General features: G+C 43.7%; 2 protein-coding genes across 3 annotated transcripts; one reads left to right on the forward strand and one right to left on the reverse strand.

Moving 5' to 3' along the window:
- Positions 1–7834: 7834 nt before the first annotated feature.
- Positions 7835–10353, forward strand: LOC109745483 (uncharacterized). The gene is made up of 3 exons (XM_020311191.4): positions 7835–8419; positions 8887–9093; positions 10042–10353. Exons 1-3 carry the CDS (start codon positions 7850–7852, stop codon positions 10183–10185), a joined length of 921 nt encoding a protein of 306 aa, XP_020166780.1. The 5' UTR covers positions 7835–7849; the 3' UTR covers positions 10186–10353.
- A 978-nt stretch (positions 10354–11331) lies between these two features.
- On the reverse strand, positions 11332–26116 carry LOC109752296 (oligoribonuclease). Of its 2 annotated transcripts, XM_040398964.3 has the most exons (10): positions 25898–26116; positions 25561–25729; positions 24468–24578; positions 16572–16648; positions 15742–15823; positions 15580–15635; positions 13262–13348; positions 12880–12970; positions 12755–12805; positions 11332–11682 (listed from the first exon to the last, which is right to left on the reverse strand). In XM_040398964.3, exons 2-10 carry the CDS (start codon positions 25682–25684, stop codon positions 11561–11563), a joined length of 801 nt encoding a protein of 266 aa, XP_040254898.1. In that variant the 5' UTR covers positions 25685–25729; positions 25898–26116; the 3' UTR covers positions 11332–11560. The 2 variants fall into 2 exon arrangements, with proteins under 2 accessions (XP_040254898.1, XP_020166781.1); XM_020311192.4 differs by lacking the exon at positions 12755–12805.
- Between the last annotated feature and the right edge of the window lie 30 nt (positions 26117–26146).

Consider the following 26146-nt stretch of genomic DNA (forward strand, 5'->3'; position numbering starts at 1 on the left):
TCTCTCTTTTCCGTTCGCCTCTTTTTCGCTCGCTTCTTGTTTGCTCGTGTGTTGGATTGCTTGCTTGTCACGATGGCTCAAGATAATACTAAATTGTGTGACTTTACCAATACCAACAACAATGATTTTCTTAGCACTCTGATTGCTCCTCTTACCGATACTGAATCTTGTAAAATTAATGCCGCTTTGTTGAATCTTGTCATGAAAGATCAATTCGCCGGCCTTCCTAGTGAAGATGGTGCTACCCATCTAAATAGCTTTGTTGATTTGTGTGATATGCAAAAGAAGAAAGATGTGGACAATGATATTGTTAAATTGAAGCTATTTCCTTTTTCACTTAGAGATCATGCTAAAGCTTGGTTTTCGTCTTTACCTAAAAATAGTATTGATTCTTGGAATAAGTGCAAAGATGCTTTTATCTCTAAGTATTTTCCTCCCGCTAAGATCATCTCTCTTAGAAACGATATTATGAATTTTAAGCAACTTGATCATGAACATGTTGCACAAGCTTGGGAGAGGATGAAATTAATGATACATAATTTCCCTACACATGGTTTGAATTTGTGGATGATTATACAAAAAATTTATGCCGGTTTGAATTTTGCTTCTAGAAATCTTTTAGATTCGGCCGCGGGAGGCACTTTTATGGAAATCACTTTAGGAGAAGCTACTAAACTCCTAGATAATATTATGGTTAATTATTCTCAATGGCACACCGAAAGATCCACTAATAAAAAAGTGCATGCGATAGAAGAAATTAATGTTTTGAGTGGAAAGATGGATGAACTTATGAAACTATTTGCTAATAAAAGTGTTTCTTCTTATCCTAATGATATGCCTTTGTCTACTTTGATTGAGAATAATAATGAATCTATGGATGTGAATTTTGTTGGTAGGAATAATTTTGGTAACAACGCGTATAGAGGAAACTTTAATCCTAGGCCGTATCCTAGTAATTCCTCTAATAATTATGGTAATTCCTACAACAATTCTTATGGAAATTTTAATTAGTTGCCCTCTGAATTTGAGACTAGTGTTAAGGAGTTTATGAATTTGCAAAAGAATTTCAATGCTTTGCTTGAAGAAAAATTGCTTAAAGTTGATGAATTAGCTAGGAACGTTGACAGAATTTCTCTTGATGTTGATTCTTTGAAACTTAGATCTATTCCACCTAAGCATGATATCAATGAGTCTCTCAAGGCCATGAGAATTTCCATTGACGAGTGCAAAGAAAGAACCGCTAGGATGCGTGCTAAGAAAGATTGTGTGAAAGCGTGTTCTTCTAGTTTCTATGAAAATAAAGATGAAGATCCAAAAATTATTGATGTGTACCCTATTAAATCTTTGTTTTGCAATATGAATCTTGATAATGATGGGACTGAATATGATCCACCTTTACCTAGAAGGCGTTCCAAAAATTCGGAGTTTTTAGATCTTGATGCAAAAATTGGTAAAAGTGGGATTGAAGAGCTCAAAACTCTAGATATTAATGAACCCACTATTTTAGATTTCAAGGAATTTAATTATGATAATTGCTCTTTGATAGATTGTATTTCCTTGTTGCAATCCGTGCTAAATTCTCCACATGCTTATGGTCAAAATAAAGCCTTTACCAAACATATTGTTGATGCTTTGATGCAATCTTATGAAGAAAAACTTGAGTTGGAAGTTTATATCCCTAGAAAACTTTATGATGAGTGGGAACCTACTATTAAAATTAAAATTAAAGATCATGAATGCTATGCTTTGTGTGATTTGGGTGCTAGTGTTTCCACGATCCCAAAAACTTTGTGCGATTTGCTAGGTTTCCGTGATTTTGATGATTGCTCTTTAAACTTGCACCTTGCGGATTCCACCATTAAGAAACCTATGGGAAGGATTAGTGATGTTCTTATTATTGCAAATAGGAATTATGTGCCTGTAGATTTTATTGTTCTTGATATAGATTGCAATTCTTCATGTCCTATTATTCTTGGTAGACCTTTCCTTAGAACGATTGGTGCAATTATTGATATGAAGGAAGGGAATATTAGATTCCAATTTCCGTTAAGGAAAGGCATGGAACACTTTACTAGAAAGAAAATAAAATTACCTTATGAATCTATTATGAGAGCCACTTATGGATTGCCTACCAAAGATGGCAATACCTAGATCTATCCTTGCTATTATGCCTAGCTAGAGGCGTTAAACGATAGCGCTTGTTGGGAGGCAACCCAATTTTATTTTTAGTTTTTTTTTTTGCTTTTTGCTTTTGTTTAGGAATAAATATTTGATCTAGCCTCTGGTTAGATGTGTTTTTGTGTTTTAATTAGTGTTTGTGCCAAGTTTAACCTATAGGATCTTCTTGGATGATAGTTATTTGATCTTGCTGAAAATTCCAGAAACTTTCTGTTCACGAAAATAATTGTTAAAAATCACCAGAACGTGATAAAATATTGATTCCAATTGATGCTGATCAATAAACAAATTTTCTAGGCCGTCCTATTTTGGCTGAAATTTTGGAGTTCCAGAAGTTTGTTTTAGTTACAGATTACTACAGACTGTTCTGTTTTTGACAGATTCTGTTTTTCGTGTGTTGTTTGCTTATTTTGATGAATCTATGGCTAGTAAAATAGTATATAAACCATAGAGAAGTTGGAATACATTAGTTTTGACACCAATATAAATAAATAATGAGTTCATTACAGTACCTTGAAGTAGTGTTTTGTTTTCTTTCGCTAACGGAGCTCACGAGATTTTTTGCTGAGTTTTGTGTTGTGAAGTTTTCAAGTGTTGGGTGAAAGATTTGATGGATTATGGAACAAGGAGTGGCAAGAGCCTAAGCTTGGGGATGCCCATGGCACCCCAAGATAATCTAAGGACACCTAAAAGCCAAAGCTTGGGGATGCCCCGGAAGGCATCCCCTCTTTCGTCTACTTCCATCGGTAACTTTACTTGGAGCTATATTTTTATTCACCACATGATATGTGTTTTTCTTGGAGCGTCTTGTATTATTTGAGTCTTTATTTGTTAGTTTTCCACAATCATCCTTGATGTACACACCTTTTGAGAGAGACACACATGATTCGGAAATTGTTAGGATACTCTATGTGCTTCACTTATATCTTTTGAGTTATATAGTTTTTGCTCTAGTGCTTCACTTATATCTTTTAGAGCATGGTGGTGGTTTTGTTTTATAGAAACTATTGTTCTCTCATGCTTCACTTATATTATTTTGATAGTCCTACAAAACAGCGTGGTAATTTGCTTTAATTATGATAGGCATTCAAGATTAGTAAAAAAATCTTATGAGTGTGTTGAATACTATGAGAAGTTTGATACTTGATAATTGTTTTGAGATATGGAGATGGTGATATTAGAGTCATGATAGTTGAGTGGTTTTGAATTTGAGAAATACTTGTGTTAAAGTTTGTGATTCCCGTAATGCACGTATGGTGAACCGTTATGTGATGAAGTCGGAGCATGATTTATTTATTGATTGTCTTCCTTATGAGTGGCGGTCGGGGACGAGCGATGGTCTTTTCCTACCAATCTACCCCCCTAGGAGCATGCGCGTAATACTTTGCTTTGATAACTTGTAGATTTTTGCAATAAGTATATGAGTTCTTTATGACTAATGTTGAGTCCATGGATTATACGCACTTTCTTTCTTCCACCATTGCTAGCCTCTCTAATACCACGCACTTTTCGCCGGTATCATACACCCACCATATACCTTCCTCAAAACAGCCACCATACCTACCTACCATGGCATTTCCATAGCCATTCCGAGATATATTGCCATGCAACTTACCACCGTTCCGTTTATTATGACACGCTCCATCATTGACATATTGCTTTGCATGATCATGTAGTTGACATTGTATTTGTGGCAAAGCCACCGTTCATAATTCTTTCATACATGTTACTCTTGATTCATTGCATATCCCGGTATACCGCCGGAGGCATTCACATAGAGTCATATTTTGTTCTAAGTATTGAGTTGTAATTGTTGAGTTGTAAGTAAATAAAAGTGTGATGATCATCATTTTTAGAGCATTGTCCCAAGTGAGGAAAGGATGATGGAGATTATGATTCCCCCACAAGTCGGGATGAGACTCCGGACTAAAAAAAGAGGCCATAAAAAAAGAGAAAAGGCCCAAATAAAAAAAATGAGAGAAAAAGAGAGAAGGGACAATGTTACTATCCTTTTACCACACTTGTGCTTCAAAGTAGCACCATGATCTTCATGATAGAGAGTCTCCTATGATATCACTTTCATATACTAGTGGGAAATTTTTCATTATAGAACTTGGCTTGTATATTCCAATGATGGGCTTCCTCAAAATGCCCTAGGTCTTCGTGAGCAAGCGAGTTGGATGCACACCCACTTAGTTTCTTTTGTTGAGCTTTCATATACTTATAGCTCTAGTGCATCCGTTGCATGGCAATCCCTACTCACTCACATTGATATCTATTAATGGGCATCTCCATAGCCCGTTGATACGCCTAGTTGATGTGAGACCATCTTCTCCTTTTTTGTCTTCTCCACAACCACCATTTTATTACACATATAGTGCTATGTCCATGGCTCACGCTCATGTATTGCGTGAAGATAAAAAAAGTTTGAGAACACCAAAAGTATGAAACAATTGCTTGGCTTGTCATCGGGGTTGTGCATGATTTAAATACTTTGTGTGGTGAAGATAGAGCATAGCCAGACTATATGATTTTGTAGGGATAACTTTCTTTGGCCATGTTATTTTGAGAAGACATAATTGCTTAGTTAGTATGCTTGAAGTATTATTATTTTTATGTCAATATTAAACTTCTGTCTTGAATCTTTCGGATCTGAATATTCATACCACAATTAAGAGAATGACATTGAAATTATGCCAAGTAGTATTCCACATCAAAAATTCTGTTTTTATTATTTACCTACTCGAGGACGAGCAGGAATTAAGCTTGGGGATGCTTGATACGTCTCCAACGTATCTATAATTTTTTATTGTTCCATGTTATATTATATTCTGTTTTGGGCATTAATGGGCTTTATTATACACTTTTATATTATTTTTGGGACTAACCTATTAACCGGAGGCCCAGCCCAGAATTGTTGTTTTTTGCCTATTTCAGTGTTTCGCAGAAAAAGAATATCAAAGGGAGTCCAAACGGAATGAAACCTTCGGGAACGTGATTTTTGGAACGAACGTGATCCAGAGGACTTGGACCCTACGTCAAGAAAGCAACCAGGAGGGCACGAGGTAGGGGGCGCGCCTACCCCCCTGGGCGCGCCCTCCACCCTCGTGGGGCCCACGTTGCTCCACTAACGTACTTCTTCCTCCTATATATACCTACGTACCCCCAAACTACCAGATATGGAGCCAAAAACCTAATTCCACCGCCGCAACCTTCTGTACCCATGAGATCCCATCTTGGGGCCTTTTCCGGAGCTCCGCCGGAGGGGGCATTGATCACAGAGGGCTTCTACATCAACACCATAGCCTCTCCGATGATGTGTGAGTAGTTTACCTCAGACCTTCGGGTCCATAGTTATTAGCTAGATCGCTTCTTCTCTCTCTTTGGATCTCAATACAAAGTTCTCCACGATTCTCGTGGAGATCTACTCGATGTAATCTTCTTTTGCGGTGTGTTTGTTGAGACCGATGAATTGTGGGTTTATGATCAAGTTTATCTAGGAACAATATTTGAATCTTCTCTGAATTCTTTTATGTATGATTGGTTATCTTTGCAAGTCTCTTCGAATTATCAGTTTAGTTTGGCCTACTAGATTGATCTTTCTTGCAATGGGAGAAGTGCTTAGCTTTGGGTTCAATCTTGCGGTGTCCTTTCCCGGTGACAGTAGGGGCAGCAAGGCACGTATTGTATTGTTGCCATCGAGGATAACAAGATGGAGTTTATATCATATTGCATGAGTTTATCCCTCTACATCATGTCATCTTACGTAAAGTGTTACTCTGTTCTTTTGAACTTAACACTATAGATGCATGCTGGATAGCGGTCGATGTGTGGAGTAATAGTAGTAGATGCAGGCAGGAGTCGGTCTACTTGACGCGGACGTGATGCCTATATACATGATCATACCTAGATATTCTCATAACTATGCTCAATTCTGTCAATTACTCAACAGTAATTTGTTTACCCACCGTAATACTTATGCTCTCGAGAGAAGCCACTAGTGAAACCTATGGTCCCCGGGTCTATTTTCCATCATATTTAATCTCCCGACAACAAGCTATTTCTGGCACCGTTTTTATTTTGCTTTCTTTACTTTGCATCTTTATCATAAAAATACCAAAAATATTATCTTATCATATCTATCAGATCTCACTTTCATAAGTGACCGTGAAGGGATTGACAACCCCTTTATTGCGTTGGTTGTGAGGATTTTATTTGTTTGTGTAGGTGCGAGGGACTCGTGCGTGGCCTCCTACTGGATTGATACCTTGGTTCTCAAAAACCGAGGGAAATACCTACGCTGCTTTACTGCATCACCCTTTCCTCTTCAAGGGAAAACCAACGCAGTGCTCAAGAGGTAGCATGACGTTTGATAGCACACAAGTTGTTCCTCCGCTATTCGGGAGTTGCATAATCTCATAGTCAGAGGAACATGTGTAAGTCATGAAGAAAACGATAGCAATAAAACTCAACGATCATAATGCTAAGCTAACGGATAGGTCTTGTCCATCACATCATTCTCTAATGATGTGATCCCGTTCATCAAATGAAAACACATGTCTATGGTCGGGAAACTTAACCATCTTTGATTAACAAGCTAGTCTAGTAGAGGCATACTAGGGAAACTTTGTTTTGTCTATCTATTCACACATGTATCAAGTTTCCGGTTAATACAATTCTAGCATGAATGATAAACATTTATCATGATATAAGAAAATAAAATAATAACTTTATTATTGCCTCTAAGGCATATTTCCTTCAAGAACTACCCGAAGTTTTACAAGGGCAATATCAGGGGTCATGTTAAGAAGCCCACCATCATTCTTGAAGCAGTTGCATCACATGATCTTTGGATTTGGCATGCTTTCTTTGGCATGCCCCGGTCTCACAATGACATCAATGTGCTGCAACAATCACCATTGTTTGCGAGGCTGACTGAAGGAAAAGCTCCTCCTTGCCACTATACTGCTAATGGACATGAGTACAACATGGGCTACAATCTGGTTGATAGTATCTATCCTCTGTGGGCTACCTTCATCAGTATCATCTCTAACCAGTTGGCCAGAAAAAGTCTCACTTTGCCTAAAGACAAGAAGCAGCTAGAAAGATGTCGAGGAGGCTTTTGGAGTTCTGCAGGCACGTTTTGCAGTTGCTCATGGACCTGCTAAATAATGGGATCCAGAGACCTTGTGGGAGGTGATAGCATTTTATGTGATCATGCACAACATGATCATTGGGGAAGAGGGTGAGGATGCTACCGCAACTCTAGAATTTGAGGACATGAGTGATGCTATCGAACTTTCAGACCAGAATCTGGCCACATTTGAAGAGTTTATTCGAATGCATCAATAAATTCGGCATTGACCAACTTACAAGCAGCTTAAAAAAGATCAGATTGAGCATATATGGGCAGTTAAAAGAGACAACAATGTTGAAATATGACATTTGAACTATTGTTGCATGTGGCTATTTGAACGTCTGTACTCTATGTATGCGGCTATTTGAACGTGCGAACTCTAAAAAAAATTAGGGAGGCCAGACGTACGTGGGACCATTCCGCGGATGGATGCACGAGAAAATTTGCGGGTCGCCTACTGTGATACGGTAAAGAAAAACGATGCATTTTTTTGGGACATAAAAAAACAATGCATTTGCTTGCACTGTTCCATACATGGGCCTGTGGATCACTTGGGCCCTTCCTCCCCCATCGGATAAAATCCCAGCGCCTCGCTTTGCGGCGGAGACGAACCGCCGGCGGCAGCTGAAGCCTGAGAGCGCCACGACGATGATGGCCGCAGCGAGAATGGCCTTCGCATCAAGCTGTCGCGTCCACCTCCTCCTCCCTTCCTCGCCTTCAACCCCCATCTTCGCCAGGACCCGAGTTGGCTGCAGGGGCATAGCCAAATCCATCTCGTTCTTGGCTCCGTTATCGGCTGCGAGATCCGCCGCCCTCTTCTGCTCTTGCTCCTCGCCTTCCTCCGACGCCGTCGTCGCACCGGCACCTACGCAGGCGGTTGTAGAGGAGAAGAAGCCGGCGCCCGCGGCTGGGGAGGAGGAGAAAGGCGAGGTTCCGGTGGGCGAGCTCGCTGGCCTCCTGGACATCCGGGTTGGGCGGGTCGTGAAGGCGTGGCTGCACCCAGAGGCGGACACTCTGTACGTGGAGGAGGTCGACGTCGGCGAGGAGCAACCGCGCACCATCTGCAGCGGCCTCGTCAAGTACCTACCCCTCGACCAACTCCAGGTAATGAACGATGCATGAGAACTCGTCCATCCAAGATTTTTCAGTTATTCATCAATGATGTACTTGTCTAGTATGCTCACGTTTTTGTATAGATCACATAATTTGCGCATTTCGGCGGACAAGTGACTACTCCTTAGTATTAGTATCTATGTGGACGAACTGGAAATTTTAGTAAGTACTATCAATTAAGAGGAACGTTGCTATTAGGTGAAGTGTACAGCTTACTTAATGATTATGCTGGAAGTGTAGATTCACTTGGTGAGATAATACCAGGTGCCAACCTTCCTGAGTTTACCAGGATTGGGCTAGCTTGAGCCAAGATCCTGATGCTTCACTCTACGGTTGCATTTTGTTATGTTTATTGACACTTTTGGGAATATAATACATGGTCTGCAATGAAGTGCAAGTTATTTTCTTCTATTTTACTGAATACTGATGACATCAGCTATGGCATGCGATCTATGCAGGACAGCAATGTCATTGTTCTTGCTAACCTGAAACCAAGAAACATGCGCGGCATCAAGTCTAATGGCATGCTTATGTGTGCCTCTGATGCTTCTCACGAGAATGTTGAGTTGCTCACCCCTCCAGAAGGTTCTGTTCCCGGTGAAAGGGTATGGTTTGGATCTGAAGATGAAAAGAGTATTCAATCAGAACCTGCAACAGGAAACCAGGTATCACTTACAATTTAGACACTTGTCTTTGCATTGTCTCTTGACGATCCTAGTTATGCTGCAGATTACTACAGTTAATTTTCTGTGTATGTAGTCCGTTCAACTGTGAAATGATTTTCCTTAATGTTCTACATGTTGCCATGAACAATATTAATTTTGATTAGATGTTGCTCACGATGGCTCCAATGAATGAGTCAGGTACATGGAAGGGATTACAGTTTTAGTTGAGACTGGTAACTGTGGGTAGTACATTATGCATTCACATATGAACCAGTACACAGCCACCGAAGATTTGTTCCATGAATTTCAGAGCAAGGAACATGATATATGTGGTATAAACCATCTACATAGTTACAACCCATGTCCCACTTGATATATTGGTCACAAAACTAATATTTGAAATTATCTGGATTTTTCTGCAACTTCTTTTCAAAATATATGATGCTTATGTAAACCTAGTGAGCAAAAGTAATGTATTGAAAACAGATTTCTTGCCAAATTCCACACAATTCGTTCTACGCTGAGCCATTTGCAGAAACAGCTTACACGGCTAACTGCCACATCGTTGTCTTTCTTTCTTTGTGATGTAGTACTCATTCTTAGGTTTGCATACAGGTCTGCATCTTATGCAGACTAAATTTGGTGAGAAAACCTGCAGTGAAAACTGATATCTCGCTGATATTTTCTGGGAACTGCTGTGGATTCTTGAGAGGCAGTCCCTGGTTGTTAGGTCATGAAACGCTTAGTAAAACATAAGTGCTAAAATACTATGACTTGTTATTTATGTGGAAATAATATAATATTCAAAATCTTGATAGGCCTAGAGCCATGTTGCATTTTGTCCACTTCCATGAATCCAACCTATGTAAGAAATTATTTTGCAGAAATGGGTTACCATGGAAGTTATTTTGCAGCAACACATCTCATGGATTGCTGTATTTTTGCCAGGTTCAAAAGAAAAAGATTTGGGAATCTGTTCAGCCTCACCTTAAGACAACGGATAACTGCGTAGCAGTTCTTGGTGAGCAACCAATGCGCACCTCAGCAGGCATGGTTTTCTGCAAATCATTGCAGGGTGCAAGCGTGTCATAATACTGATTGAAGAGATTATTTCTTCTTCCTTTTTGGCTGTATCCATATAATGTATTTCCCTGAAATTAATTATAGTAGGAGTGAAATCTTTAATGAAAAGATTGCTTCTGAGGATATTTTATTGATAGTAGCCACATTTTATAGTTTCTCAGTGGTCAAAGCTCAAAAGTGAGTCCATGGGTGGAATTTATCTTCTCTTTCACCTCAATCCAAGATTAACAATTGAATTTTGCATAACTGTTGATTAACTAACCTGTTTTGGTCATTAGACTTTTAAATGATGATTTTCAACATCTGTGGCTGGAAATAAGTTATGACTTGGTTGTTGGATCACGAAGGGTGTAGCTGGAGCAACCAGATGGTCCTCCAGTTAGAGTTGTATACATCTCTGATGCATCGTAATCTCGTTTATTTTGTAGTTCTGTTTTCTTTTATGCCTTACTGGTAAGGTTTGCACGTATTGACTAATGCACAAAGAAATAGTCTGTATCTGTACTATAAAGAACTCATCCAAATCTCAACCATATACTATAATTATAATAATCATATAAGAGGTACAGTTTTTGGAAAAAAGCAAAGAAAAACCGGCCTTCAATGGATGATCGACAACCATTCTCTCTTCAAGAGGTAAATTCTTCAGTAATGTCGGTCACATTAGTGAAGCTCTAAAAAAGGTTACATGGCAGAAATCATGCTTGATGAGATCAAAACAAAATATATCAATAGGTTAACATGTTAGATTCAAGATGAAGTGGGTGGATCAACCTACAGGACCAGAGAATCAACGTGTGGGAGGCAGTTGACTGGAGAATGTTTGCAAAATTTGTTAGGCCACGACAGTTGTTCAATGCCAAGCAAGTCATTCCCAATGACGAAGATGAGGCAAACCCTGACAGATCGTTGCCTCAATTTCGGTCATCGCGAGGGCAATCCCCTGTTTCAAGCGTGGCGGATTGGTGCGGATGCCCCTAAGTCAACAAAAAATGCATTTTTCATAATTAACCTCAACATTTAAAAAGATGGGAGTTGGCAAAATGGTAATACATTATTAGTTTAAATAAGTGTTTGAAATGATTTGTATTAAAAATGTGTTTAATTTTTTTAGGGACTAAAATTATAGGGGATCTCCTAGCTGTGAAACAGTGATTTCCCTAAAACTAGTAAAGTGGGATAGGGAGCACTTTTGCCAGTGTGACAAAACAAGTGGCAAGCCATGGCAAAGTTGGTCACCAACCACACAGGCCCTATGTGACTACAATCTTGGCGTTACCCCAAAGGCACTTGGCCATTTAAGCATCATCAAATCTATGGAAGGATCATACACCAGGGAACGTTTTCATCCCAACAATCAAGAGAGCTAATGAATCCCAACAGGCTAATGCTTAGATTGCCGCGATTTGAAGATGTTCTCCTTGTAGTACTGCAGCTCCATGATGCTCTCTCTGATGTCGTCCAGTGCCCTGTGGTTTTTCTCCTTTCTTGGAGCTTGCTTCCTTTCTGTGAACAGTCAAAAGAATGAGCAAAGCCTTGTCATGTGGAGAATTTCACAAGTATTCCATGCATATTCCAAAAGGAAATTAAAATATACTAGGTCTGCTCGGCTTTGGCAATCAATGGTTGTGAAGACGACGAAACACATAAGGTCAATTTGAACCAATTTCAGATTCCAAACCACTATCGAATAACCAACAAGTATAATCATGAGGAAATACGCCCGGATTGGATGAAAGCCTTATAGTCCAATAGCACTCAAGTATGTTTCCCATCTCACTAACTGATCTTTAAGTCTGCCCCTATGTAATCGTGAGTTCTCTGCCACAGGAATATCTACAAACCGATTAAATCAAACCAAAACAGTGTTGCAATTTGCGAACACTCAAAAACTGTTCAAATTTTACACCACCTAGCAATATTTTTCGAAATTAGCAAGATATGTTTCAGACCAACTTTATTTTCAAAATATAGGCATACAAGCTACCTCACAGTACATTGTCGGCATTTGGCACATTAATGAAAATAAATACCAAAACGAAATGATTTCACAATTAATCGACCTCTAGAATGCATTTTGTTGGGCTTTGAGTCCCCCAATGGGACTCCGCCGGGGATGAAATCAAAATTCATGTTCGGTTTTGAATTAGTGACACTAAAAGAATCAACTAATGTTGACTATAAATCAGTAGATCACAATAGAATGCTCAATAATAACGCCCTGTTCGGAATCGCGCCGCTCCACAACTCCGCTCCCGGAGCGGGCGGAGCTGCAGTTTCCTCGCTCCGTGGATTCCAGGAGTGGGTGGGTTGCCGAACAGGGCCTAAAGCTTTTATTTCATACTCCCTCCGTCCCAAAATAAGTGTCTCAACCTTAGTACAACTTTGAGTAATTGTGATCTGCAGATCTTTATGTTTTAGCAGGTGGCCTCAGAGCCTAGACAGGTTATATAACTAAAAAGATTATAATTTATGAAACTTTTTAATTCAACTAGAGAAAAAAATCTATGTGAAAATGCCAGCATTCTATCAGGATGAAATATGTAAGACATGGATTTATTTGTTTACAAAAGTCAACCTGCAAAAATAGATTTGGTTGAGTCCACTAGCAATACCATACTTGTATAATCTGGTAATTGATGATAACACACCACAATCAAATTCTGCAACACTGCATTGATAAAATACTGAAGAATAATTTACCCTTGGGGAACCAGCGGATGCACAGAGCCGTTATGCTGCTCACATCAACTATCACATGAGGGAATATGCCTGCAAGCTGTGGCATATACTCCTAGAAATAAAAAACACAAGTGTCAGCAAAAAAGTTGCAAAATAAAGCTGGAGTCCTACTCAATCCGCATGCAAGGATACTGGACAATTGTTTCACAATAATATCTACTGGAGAGTAAATAAATGTATTTTTTTTGTGGACAGTTAGATAATGTATTTGGTATGTGTACAAATCAGGAGCATCGATAGTAACAAATATGCCAAAACATCTACAGGTCACCTGAAACATCTAGAGAAGTGAGGACATGATAAAATTGTATGAACCATTTCATTTTTAGTTTCTCTTGCTAACCTTCAAAAATAGTAAATCTGTATAGATAGAATTCCCAGCAATCAATGGAGTCGCCGAACCAATATACCTCCTAACAAAGTCTAGCACCTGAAAATAGCTAACACAAGAAAAGTTTGTTGGGAAACATTACGGTGGATAAAAAGAAACATCAAAGAAGCGGATATGGACATTTCCGAGAAACACAATACTGCCAATAATTAGAAGGGAACAACAAAACACTTGTACACAATAGACTAGCAGCATGTCAGCATCAATCGCCAGTATTGACCAAGGCGAGCGCAACTAGTGCCTAATCACTGGTAGGATAAATCGGATAGGCGGGTGACGCGGCATGGAGTTGCCTAGCACCACCTAGGGCGGTTAAGGGCCAGTTCTTTTGCTGACTTCCCAAAAAAGACACCAAAAGAACTGGCCCTAACTTTGAGAACACATATGGACATTAGAACAGTTCTTGGAGCACAACAATGGTACAGTGTAACACTAAACATACAATCTAAGTGTAGGAATTACGGACAAAATAATGCATTTTGTTTGAAATAAACAAATGAACAGTCGTGTTACAACATTTCCTTTAACTAGGGATGTAGGGAAACACATACTCCCTCCGTTCCTAGATATAAGGTTTACAGATTTTTAAGAAAAAGTTCAGATTATATGGTGCATTGCATTAGTAGACAATTTTACCCTTCCACTAGCTACAGCCCACGCACATCACCTCCCTAGAAAAAGGAGATGGCACAACACATCCTGTCCGTTTTGTGCATGCGTGTAGGTTAATTAGGAAAGAAAGATTAGACGTGGTGCATATCCAGCCGGCCCTTAGTTTTAGGGGAAAAGAAATATTGTTCCATCTTTTTTTCCTTCGTTCGTGTGAACATAACCGGCCGTCTCTTTCTTTGTTTGCATGGAGAATCAACACGGCAAGGACGCGAACTCCCATCCCATGGAGCCGGCCACCTCCCTTCTAACCGACGAGGAGATCAAGCCGGTGAACTCCGCTCCCATGGACAGGGAGGAGGTAAAGCTTGTGACCTCGGCTCCATTGGACAAAGATCAGATGAAGCCTGCGAACGTGCCATGCTTCATGTGTCTTCCAAGTGCCCGGAACAACGAACGACTTAGTAATGAATTGGCTCACAAACATGGCTTCCTACAAGTGTTCCGGCTGCGGCGTTCGAGCCTCTCTCAAAAGAATCTTCAAGGAGCATCTCCGAGTATAAAGGTAGCAACGATGAAGACAATGGCAGCGACTCCAACGCCGGATTGAAGATTAGAGAGCTTGTGAAAAACAAGTATGGAACACCCGACATGTAAGAGTTGATCGGTAGCATGAATAAAAAAATTGTCGTACCTCTACTTTCAATGTGTTCCTGATGTACTCAATGCCGGTTTGAGCATTAATAAAGTTTTTGTCGTACTCGATATGCCGGTTTGAGCATTAATAAAGTTTTTGTCGTACTTGATATGCCGGTTTGAGCATTAACAAAGTTTTTGTCGTACTCGATGTGTAAGTCTGATGTATTCATACAATTCCACAAGACTTTGAGCATGCACATGTTAATGACCATACACTTATTTATGCCATTGAGTGTAAAAAAAGATGAAGTCTTTTGAGGGCAGCTCGAACAAAACTCGAGCCTCGCTGCAGCCAGGACACTTGTAGGAAGCCATGTCCGTGAGCCAATTCATTACTAAGTCGTTGGTTGTTCCGGGCACTTGAAGGCACATGAAGCATGGCATAGCCGCCGGCTTCATCTGATCTTTGTCCAATGGAACCAAGGTTGCAGGCTTTACCTCCCCCTGTTCATGGGAACGGAGTCCACCGGCTTGATCTCCTCGTCCTTGAGAAGGGAGGTGACCGGCTGCATGGGATGGGAGTTGCCGTGTTGATTCACCATGCGAACAAAGGAAGAGAGACGGCCGGATATGTTCACACGAACGAAGGAAGAAAAAGATGAAACAAGATTTCCTTTTCCCCTAAAACTAAGGGCCGGTTGGATATGCACCACGTTTAATCTTTGTTTCCTAACTAACCTACACGCATGCACAAAACGGACGGGATGGGCTGTGCCATCTCCTTTTTTCTAGGGAGGTTCTGCGCGTGGAAGAGCAAAATTGTCAACTAACGCAATACAACATATAATCTGAAGTTTTTCTCAAAAAACTATATACCTTATAATCTGAAGTTTTTCTCAAGAACAGAGGGAGCACATACTAACAGTACCTAGTAGCAATTTTCTTTCTGAGGTTTCAAGTAGAATATGCTTTAATTATATGAGCCCTTTCAAAGAGGTCAGTCTACCAAAAAGGACTAATACCTGTTTCTCAGCATCACACTCAGAAATATCACTCTGCAGTACTTGTTCTGTCAGTCCTAAAGTGGTTACAAGAGCAACAGATTAAATTAGCAAGTCCTAAATTGGTTACACGGGCAAGAGACTACATTCACATGTGACTTTTCAATACTATAAGGTATTTACCACTGGCACCATGATGGGTTTTACACCATTCATTCATGTTGTCTAAGCATTCCTTGCTCTGTCTTATAACCAAATCAGGACCCTGCAAAAGACAGTAATAATAGTTATGTTGAACACCATGTCTCGCGATGTCATACCAACAGAAGTTGTTCATCACCAATATGATTAATGACAAAGCAACAAATTGCCTCTGTAACCTCAGATACCCAAACACAATGTAAGTATGACATAAGTACATAGCCAGAGTCAGTGGAGACTACCAGCTTGCATTACAGGGTGAATTTGCCAAACAACATGATCACTTAAGGTTGCAAGGGGATTCTTAGAATAAGAAAAGATTATGCAAAGTAAACATCAGAAGCTGATGGCATATCAGTTCGCTACTTCCCACTAGCCTAATTTTACAAAATAAACAGTATAATAAGAATTGACCCATCATCTAATAGTCTTTCCTTCTCATTGACTCTTCAAAAACAAATTAACTTGCACTTACATAGTCCTGATGCGATTGGCAATCTTATTTAACTGTTTTGAACTAAATGATAACGAGCTTGGAACAACTCATTCAGGATCACAGATTAGTGTGCCTTATCTACATACTAAATGAGCTAGCAATGGAAGCAGCTTCAATAACAACGAGGCAGAGTAGTCTAAGAAGCTACTCACTTCCAAACTCAAGGTCAAGAAATATGTACCACGACAAAGGTGTTACTGGATCGAGAAAACTAGCATATCACAAGTTGTGGAAGCTACTCACTTCCAAAACACGAAGTCAAGAAATATGTACCACAACTTCATAACATTGTATGTAGCATTAGTTTAGAACTCACCTCTATCCGTTTGGTAAGTTTACCATCTGTTATAATACAAGCAATCTCCAATATGCGGTCTTTTCTGATATCCAAACCTAAACAATCAGAAACCAGCATGTGGCCTGTTAGCCAGAGTGTTGACATTGTGTAAAATTGATAATTCGAGTTCCGACAGAAGCAACAGAATTTCAGTTTGACATATCTACACATCAGTTAGAGGAGAACAATAGCAAGAAATAGAATGAAATGCCCACAAGGCGCAGTTCACATCAGCAAACAGCAAAAAATAAATATTCTTGACTTATGATACCAAGGAAATCAGTAATGGGTTGTGTATTGTTTAGGGCAGAGTAGATATCATACGCTGTAAATGACTTCCGACCAACTGTTCGCGTGCATCTTTTTTCATTTTAATGTAGTAAACTATAAGTTGCAAAACTCGAACAAATTAGAAACCACAAAGGTTTGAAACCCTACTTGTTGTGTTGGCATCAGTCTTGGTTGAATGGCAGATGTTAGTACTTCATAAACTGGCCTCACTAACTTATTAAACTGGTAACACATAGCCAATGGCGTGCTGATCATTTTGAATTCTGTATATCAATTGTCTTTTCATCATTTGTTCTAAGTTGCTGGTTAGATCTTTTAACTTTTTACATTTCAGTGCTCAGAGGTGCAATGCAATATCGAGTTTACATCACCTACAATATGCTTCCTGTCGGAGTCATTTCCGGCAGATCCCTCGATAGGGTATCCCGGCTGGGCGAGTAGATCGGATGGGAAAAAGGGGACAGGTATATCCAGGTTCAGACCCTCACGATAGAGGTACAACCCTACTCCTGCTCGTGTTGTATTATTGCGATGGGGTGTACAAAATACAAGTATGATCGAGGGATTGAGTTCTCTGCTACCGACTAGCCCTGCCCTGGTTTGTATAGAATATCAGACCCTAGGTTTTACAAGATCCTAGTTGGGTACGTCGGTGGAGGGGTCCTCCTGGACTCCGGCTTCCTTGTCTTGTACGTCAAGGCTTTCGAGTCTTCCTTCTAGGGGCCCTCGGGCCGGCCTACTTGGACCGACTTCCAATGAAATGGGGCACCCATGGGCAGTAACACCGTCAGTGACTCCTGAACCGGTGTATGAGCTTGGTTGCTTCATGATCGGGGTCAATCTTGAATGTCGTCTTCCTGAAGCTCGTCGAGATCGGCACTGCTTCTCCGAAGGTACCGTGGAAGTGAACATACCTAGCCAACCTCCCATGGCCAGCAAGCTCCATGAAGTCGGCCCATCCATCGGGAGGACGGCCGCCTCTGGCAGTGATTTGTCGATGAAGATAGCCGACCTCCGTGGAAATGATTTCATGCCAAGCCAGCTCCCGCGAGCCGATTTCCCACGGAACACTTTGCATAACTTTAAATGGCGTACAGCCCAACCAGGGACCAAGCCATACGTTTGACCACGTGGTCGAGCCGGGTCAAATTCTTTGTCCAGCCCGTTGAACCAGACCACGCTGGTCATGCTGACCTTCGGTCAACGAGACGTGCGTGGGTGGAAGACGGACCCACCAAGGTCAGGTCCCATTAGTGTTATGGCGTGACCAGGCGTGCGCCTCGGTTACCGGCGCCGTTAACGGAACATTCGATCCCCGCGCACCATAAACAACGTTAGTGGGGATACGCGCAGGATTTCCCTGTCGCGTACAGCACGACACGGCACGGCTCCGACAGTTTCTCGTTATGTTTGGGCTTTAAAAGGGATGAGACGCCGAGGGGAAGGGCACTTGTTCCATTTTCCCTTTGGCTCCATCTTCTTCCTCGCGTTCTTCTGTCTCGTGTGCTCCGCCATTGCAGCTCAAGCCAAAACTCTCCTCTTTTCTTCTACATCTCCCAATCCCGAACCCTGTGCCGCCGCAATATGCCACCCAAATCGAGCAAGGACATCGCGACCAGGAGCATAACCGGCAAAGCGAAACTGAAGGTCACGTCGGACACCAAGGGCAAATGGATCCCTCGACGGCCAACTCCCCCAGCTCCTCAGAGAAAGGGGATACTTGCCGGAGGCAGGGCTCGCCGATTGGTGCTCGCCGGGGGTCATGACCTATGGTGAAGTTGCCGAGGCAATCCCCAAGATCCAAGAGGACGAGACGGTATGCTTTGCACCCTTTCTTTGAGGTCTCATGCACTTCTACGCCCGCAACTTCATCACTTGACCCCGAATAGCATTACGCGTAACGCTTGCTTCGTGACCTCGTGCGAGCGCTTTCTCGACATCGAGCCACACTTCGATATCTGGCATCATTATTTCCAGGTGAAGTTATAGACAAATGTAACAGAGACTTGCGAATGCAGCGGAGCAGCCATCACCAAGAAGTCCGGCTCCGAATATCTCGACGGACGTTGGCTGAATCAAACAAGTGGCAAGAGGGCTGGTTCTATATCCCAGATGTTAAGTTCAGGGTACCTCCTCGGATCGGTCTCATCGAAGGCTTCAGCATGGTGCGTCAAGCACACCCCAGCTGACACAAAGGAAGTAACCCGGCTTCACAAGGCAATGCGTAGCCTCACCAAGCAGGGGTTGAACATGGTCGGGATGATGATGGTAGCCCTGGAGCGGGGCATCCACCATCCAGCCTCCAAAGGCCAGGGCTCATCTGATGTACCGGTACACCAGCGACGATGACATCACCCGGAGCATTCAGACCGGCTTCTTCGAGGAGAAGTCGCTCCAGGAGATGATCTCGATGATGTTCAAGGGGAAGACAGCGGACTTCCTGACAGAGACCAGCCTGGCCGGTTACTCGTTAGAAGAACCACCGCCCGCTATGAGTATTCCTTGCTTTCTGGTTAATTAAGCTTTCCTTTTCGATCTGCAGTTGCTGATCCAATATCTTCAATTGTACTCGCAATGCCAAGGAAGCCAAACCAACTCGGACAACAAGGATGAAGACGAGCGGGACCATTTCCTCTCGAGGAAACGGGGTCTTGATGACGAGGCTTCAGCCTCCCATTTGTTAAGCTTCATGCACTAGCCAACGCAACCAAAAGTCCGAACTGATAGAAAGGGCTAGTGCAATCCACATATACTGTAACACCCCCTCTCACGTGTGGGAAGACAAGTCAACACGTGCAACCGGAAGAGAGCGACGGCGCGCGAAACTCATGTATGACACAAGAGGCCTCTACGTGGACACAAAGGGGGGCTACCGGCAATTTTTTACAAATTGCGAAAGCCAGGACTTGAACTCAAGACCTTAGCTCTGATACCATGTTAAGCTTCATGCACTAGCCAACGCAACCAAAAGTCCGAACTGATGGAAAGGGCTAGTGCAATCCACATATACTATAACACCATTCTTCACCGCCAAGGACAGCGACCGAGACAGCCTTAGAGCCACACAAGAAGAGGTGTGAGGATCCTGCTGCCAAGGCGCCAGCTTTTTCGTGCGACCTCCAAGGGAGCATCCCAGTAGGTCCCACCTCGAGTTGCCCGGAGACTAGGGCCCAACAATAGGTAAATCGTTATTGTTTTTTTATCCACTGCCAACTTTTGCTTTTTCTCAACTCTCATTATCTGATCCACTGGCCACAACGCAAACTGGGTGCCGATCTGACAAGCCACCCTTCTGCCAATCTGACGGTATTCATTGCCAACACCCTAGGACCAAAGACGGGGCGCTAATGGCGACGCCCATCTCCATCATTCCACCATCCGAAAACGTGGTAATGCCTCTGGAAACAAAGACCACATACCCAGGGCACACCGACCAGCCTCCGGAGCCTGTTGTCGCGCTCTCTGAAGGCGCCACTTCTGAAGGGCCTGCTACCTAAGCAACGAGTGAAGAGGACAGAGACCCGGCTCTCAATGTTGAGAACAGGTAACCGGTCTCCGAAGATGCTGCCGAGAATTGATTCCCCGGCACCTACGTTGCAAGGACCCATTGTGTCGCCCTCTTCTCCGACCACCCTGGTTCACTGTCCTGCGACCTCTTCAACTAATCCAGCTACGGGTGTCGGGAGCAATGCGATCGTGGTGGCGCGGCGACCTGGTCCCCTACCTATCTGCAGTGTTGCCGTTGGCCCTCTTCCCTCCAAGATGCTTGTCACGTCCTCGGAGGTCAGGGCAATTCTACGCCGACACGATGCCTGCACGACCTGGTCAACCTGTACTTGTCTGAGAACAACGAGCCGCCCTACGCTTCATGCGGGGGAATTTCTGGATGTCCTAGTCGGGCTGGGAGGAACTCGACTTGGGTCGTTTGGTGAGCTTGATGTCATCCTTGTCTACTACAAGCGCCTTCTCAGCCAGGGCCACTATGGCCTGCTCAGCCTCATGGGATCACTGAACATTGTGGGATATTGTGATGACCCCGTTGAGGCCTGATATCTTCAACTTCAAGTATGCATAGTGTGAAAATGTCGTGTATCACGGAAAAGTCGACTTGTCGAGGAGTGCATGATAGCCACTTTAACGAGGACCTTGAAACAGAGTGGTTCAACGTGGTGGTTGTCCGAGGTACCGAACACCACGTCAAGTGTGACCTGGCCAAGAGGTTGGGCCTCCATGTCGGGAATAATGCCAACGAAGCATGTGTTGGACGGCCTGATGCTGGACTCGTCGACGTCCATCTTCTTCAATGTGTAGACGCACTTGAGACTGGGGCTACTACCGCCGTCCATGAGGACCCTGGTGAGGTGGCAGCCCTCAATGATCCGATCCAAAAGTAGGGCAGCCTTTCCGGCGTGGCGGCCGCCAATCAGATGATCGTTCTGATCGAAGGAGATCGGCATTAGCTGGTCCGACAACTCCAGGAACTGTGGTACTGCAGGCTCTGCGGCATGTATGTCTCTGTGGGCGGGCTTTTGCGCCCTCTTGAACTCGTTGCTACGAAATATCATGTTCACAGGCCATACCAACGGGGGAAATTGCTTTTGCGCATTTGCGTTCACACCAGCCCCGCCACCGTGTTGTCTGCACTGCCACCTTGGCCTCCATTGAGGGGAGCGCGCTTGTCGTCGCCTCTGCTATTTCAATTCTTGCTGGCCAGCTTGGCTGCTTTCAACTGAAGCCAACACTCTAGATTGTTGTGGTTGGTTGGGGGGAGGGGGGATCTTTTGGCTCATGGTTTGTCCATGATTTGGACCTTGCTTCCTACGTACGACGCATGCAGGGCCTCGGTTTGCTGTGTGGACTGTCTATGCATTCATGCAGAGTGTAATGGAACCCAGCTCAGCTCCGCGAGCCAAAAGAAAATAACAGAACAGCCGGAGGCGAAGAGTAGAGAATATCCAAGGGGCTTTCGTTGTTCGTGAAGGACCTAACAGAAGGCCATGCTCCAAAGTCATTGAGAGCTTTGTTTTAAGAACACTTGGCTTTACCCCTTCATTTTGAGCCATATCTAGGTTGAATCGGCAAGATTAAACCGCCGCCCACCCAGGCACTGCGGGGGGACAACCAGACCCCTGCCCTGGCGATGGCATCCGAACTCAACATTGACCTCATCGTCGCCCCTGCGCCCCCGGCTGCGGTTGCTTTTGCTGCGCTGAGATCGCTCCTGCTCATCTTGTGCCCCAGAAGTTCCATGGTCGCTACACCACTACGGGGCCGTCATAGATTTCTGCTTGGCAACCCACGCTTTCTCCGCGAATACGTAGTTCCATCAGGTTGGCCATGGTTCGAAGTGATTCTTTTCCTATATCACGGGTTAGCTGCTCGTCTCGAGAGCCGACTTTGAATGTTGTTATGGCCTCAGCGTCGATGATGTCTACGGCGTCATTCTTTTCCTTTAGCCATCAAGCAACGTATTGGTGAACCAACTCATCGTCTTCCTAGATAATACTACTAAGGTCATGTCGGCTAGCCGGCCTCTGGTAGGTACCCCGGAAGTTGGCGATGAACTCCTCCTGCATGTCGTTCTAGTCGTAGATCTATTTGGGCGGCGAAGTATTTAACCAGGCCCAGGGCGATCCTTTTAGCATGATTGGCAGGTACTTGATGGCATGGAACTAAAATCCCCATTGGCTCATTGAACAACGGCGATGCAATCAGTCAACCAAAGATCTGGGTTCTGCTCTCCATTATTATCTACGAGGCACAAGTGGAAGTTTTTCAGGAACTTGTAGTTGACGATATCATCCACGAAGCACGCAGGTTATAGGGGTTGCAAGCCGATATCACTCCACAAGGCGGTGACGACCTCATGTGCGTCGTCTTTGCCGATGGAACGGCCGTGCTCATTGAAGAGTTGTCAGCCTGGCCACCTGGCATTCTCGCTGAGCCACGCCAAGGGCTGCCTCTCGGTTTCTCGAGGAGGTTGGCCGACCTGCGCATCGAAGCGAGTGGTCATCCTCCGATTTACCAGCTGGCGGTGCTATGGTTGCGGATGAGCCGATCCAGTCTATGTGGGGAGATCGCAAGATTGTTCGTCCCGGATGCCGAACTTGCAGTCTTCAGGACTTCCACCACCTGCTCAAACCTCTCCCGGTCTGGGTGATCGGCAGGAAGAGTGATGTTTCGGAGCTCTCCGGCCGCGCATGCGTGTTCTTAGCCAGCGTGCGGAAGGCGAGCAGCTCGGGAGATGCTGAGGCGTTGAGGGTGTTGTTCAACGCCCGGCTCTAGAGCGCCAACCCGGCTGCGTCGTCCGTTCTCCGCTGAGCATCTCTGCAGATTGCAGCAGGTAGATTTGCCTCTGATACAAACGCTCTTTCTCCTCCTGCTTCTTGAGGGCTGTCTGGAGCTTCTTTCTCCGCTCCTCGAGCTTGATGTTGGCGGGGTTGGTCATCATGATTTCATCGAGCTCGTCCTCGTCCTCTTCCTCGGCCTCAACATCGTCGGCACGGGAGTCCACCATGTAGTAGGCATAAGTGGAGGTTGTGTGCCACGGGCGGAGAGGCGGTGCGGGCAGGATTGCTTCCGGGCAACTCTTAGCTGAGTCGCCCATCTCCTTGTCATGGTCCTCAAGCTCCTCAGTGTCGCCGGGTTCCTCGAGGATGGTGTGGAGCGTGTCAATGTTGGCAGCGATGTGGGAGGTGGGTGGGTTGAAAATTTTTGCTGGCCGCTCCTAGGCCCGACACGATGCCAGGCCCTGGAGAACGAGCTTGTCGCGAGAATCGATGACGAACTCCAGGTTGCCGACATGGACGAACCGGCCTGCAGCAAAGGTCTCAACTTGGCCGAGGTGGCCTGTCGAGTCGGCGACGTAGCACCACACCGAAAGCAAAGATCTGCCCCACCGTGAAGATGTTGGTGTCAATCGAAGATCCCATCTGGTCTCTGAGTTCACCGCATGGGACCAGTATGGGCCACCACTACCGGAGTTATTTCCGGCAAATCCCTTGATAGGGTATCCCGGCTAGGTGAGTACATCGGATGGGATATAGGGGACGGGTTTACCCAGGTTCAGGCCCTCATGATAGAGGTAAAACTCTACTCCTGCTCGTGTTGTATTATTGTGATGGGGCATACAAAGTACAAGTATGATCGAGGGATTGAGCCCTTTGCTACTAGCCCTGCCTCAGCTTATATAGAATATCGGGGCCCTAGGGTTTACAAGATCCTAGTCGGCTACGTCGGTGGAGGGGTCCTCCTGGACTTCGGCTTCCTTGTCTTGCACATCAAGGCTTCTGAATCTTCCTTCTATAGGGCTTGTGGGCCGGGATGATGGCCCAAGGCGTAAACTGACCTAGGGGCCCTCGGGCCAGCCTACTTGGGTCGGCTTCCGGTGAAGTGAGGCACCCCTGGGCCGTAACGCCATCACTTGCCATCATAAAAGCACTTAAGTTGGTACACATGTGCAGAATAATCGGTCTGAACATTGATTGAAGTTGAGGACTAAATTGCATTAAGCCTATTAAATTAAACATTTCATGAAAATAATATGGAACATACGATATACAATATGAAGGAAGACAGGCTCACCGGTCATTTCCAAGTCAATCCACACCAATGGCATCTTGTACTCACTTGACGATGAACCAAGTGTATCCCCATTATAATTTACAATCATTTTGTTATTCACCATGCCACTATCTGCAAGGAATGTGATTTTTGAATCTCATAAGAAGAAATGAGAGTAATTAAAACATAATAAAATGGAAAATTTATATCATTTAGTTTTCTTTTAAAGTATAACAAGGCAGAACTTAAGTTATCATGTAACTGCATCGTTCAATTATTTATCATGTAGGGGCAAGATGAAGATGGAGTTACTTGATTCCATCAAAGATCCAATAGAGAAAAAAATGGGTGGTCCTGATTGTGAAGAAATATGCACTTGTTGTCCATTCCGTCGATTTGCCTGGTAGGTTTATTTGGATACTGAATGATACAACTTTGTGCACACTACACAAAAATGATTTCTCCTAAAGATTTACTCCCTCCGTTCCTAAATATTTGTCTTTCTAGAGGTTTCAACAAGTGACAACATACGGAGCAAAATGAGTGGATCTACACTCTAAAATATGTCTATATACATCCGTATGTGGTAACCATTTGAAATCTCTAGAAAGACAAATATTTAGGAACGGAGGGAGTAGTTTATTCGGAGCATCACGAACATGATTTAGTGAAGTGATCAGGTTTTAACACAAAAGAAATACTCCCTCCGTCCCAAAATAAGTGTCTCAACTAAGGTTAAGACACTTATTTTGGGACGGAGGGAGTACTTAATACACACGCTGCACAAGCAAATGGCAAGAAGGCTTGGAACGTATGCTCCAACACAGCTAACAGCTTTAATATGTTTTTAATCGATGAGCTGAAATATTCTGTTGAGTTCTTTTTGAAGTACTAAAAGTTAAGAGTGCAGGACCAGACCTGATTTCTTTGGAAAAAGAATCAAAACATTATACTTGACACATTATTGTTACCCTACTACATTTTGTTCCAGGAGTAGGGGCACATTCACAAGCGAACTTCGCGATGAGTAATGCAAATCTCATACCACGGACTAACAGGAGCACACAATCCCAATCCATCCTGTGAGGAAGCGAAAGAAAAAGTGCGCCCTTACCGGGTTTCCTGGCGGCGGCGGTGGCAGCAGCTTCTGGCTTGCTGGATGTCGGTTGTTCCACTTCCTTTCGATCGTCCTCGCCATCCAGGTCAAGGACAGCAAACATGTTGGCAAGATTAGCCATCCTCTCCCAAATCTTCCCCAGATTGAAGATAAACCCGCGTAAAACCTGCGGCGTTCTAGTGCTGATCAACTAAACAGAAATCTCTTGGTGAAATTGAGGAAAGAACATGCCAGGTTCGACAGCCGACAACTTATGGATAGAGCGACTAAAGCTTCAAGGATGGTTCGCTTCTTAGCAAATCCCTGACTGGCTTGGGAGGTGGTCTACACGTACCGCGGCGGTTGCTTCGGATCTATGGGCCCCGCCGCCGCCGCCGCCACCGCAGTGGCCGCCGCCGGAGTTGGAGGAAGAATTGATTATATAAGACCTAATCTCTACACAACGAGATTCAAGCGGCGCACGGAAGGGCAAAAAGACGATCACTCCCGGTATTTGGCCGCTATCTATACTTTTTTTTTACGTTGATGTGCTAAAATCTTACTGTTATTTGGCACACGGAGTAAGTTTTTTAGCAATCATCAT

This window comes from Aegilops tauschii, chromosome 2 (genome assembly GCF_002575655.3).
Source record: "Aegilops tauschii subsp. strangulata cultivar AL8/78 chromosome 2, Aet v6.0, whole genome shotgun sequence".
Classification (NCBI taxonomy): domain Eukaryota; kingdom Viridiplantae; phylum Streptophyta; class Magnoliopsida; order Poales; family Poaceae; genus Aegilops; species Aegilops tauschii.

Bases quoted from the DNA above. Each gene is read 5' to 3' on its own strand.
- LOC109752296 (XM_040398964.3), bottom strand. From the start codon at position 25,684: ATGGCTAATCTTGCCAACATGTTTGCTGTCCTTGACCTGGATGGCGAG. The intron at 15,824-16,571 runs GTGAGTTCTAAA...TGTCTTTTGCAG, and splicing joins AACTTACCAAACGGATAGAG to GGTCCTGATTTGGTTATAAG. The intron at 11,683-12,754 runs GTTGACTTTTGT...GACTGTTCACAG, and splicing joins AACCAAATCTATTTTTGCAG to AAAGGAAGCAAGCTCCAAGA.
- LOC109745483 (XM_020311191.4), top strand. From the start codon at position 7,850: ATGGGCCTGTGGATCACTTGGGCCCTTCCTCCCCCATCGGATAAAATC. The intron at 8,420-8,886 runs GTAATGAACGAT...CGATCTATGCAG, and splicing joins TACCCCTCGACCAACTCCAG to GACAGCAATGTCATTGTTCT. The intron at 9,094-10,041 runs GTATCACTTACA...TATTTTTGCCAG, and splicing joins AACCTGCAACAGGAAACCAG to GTTCAAAAGAAAAAGATTTG.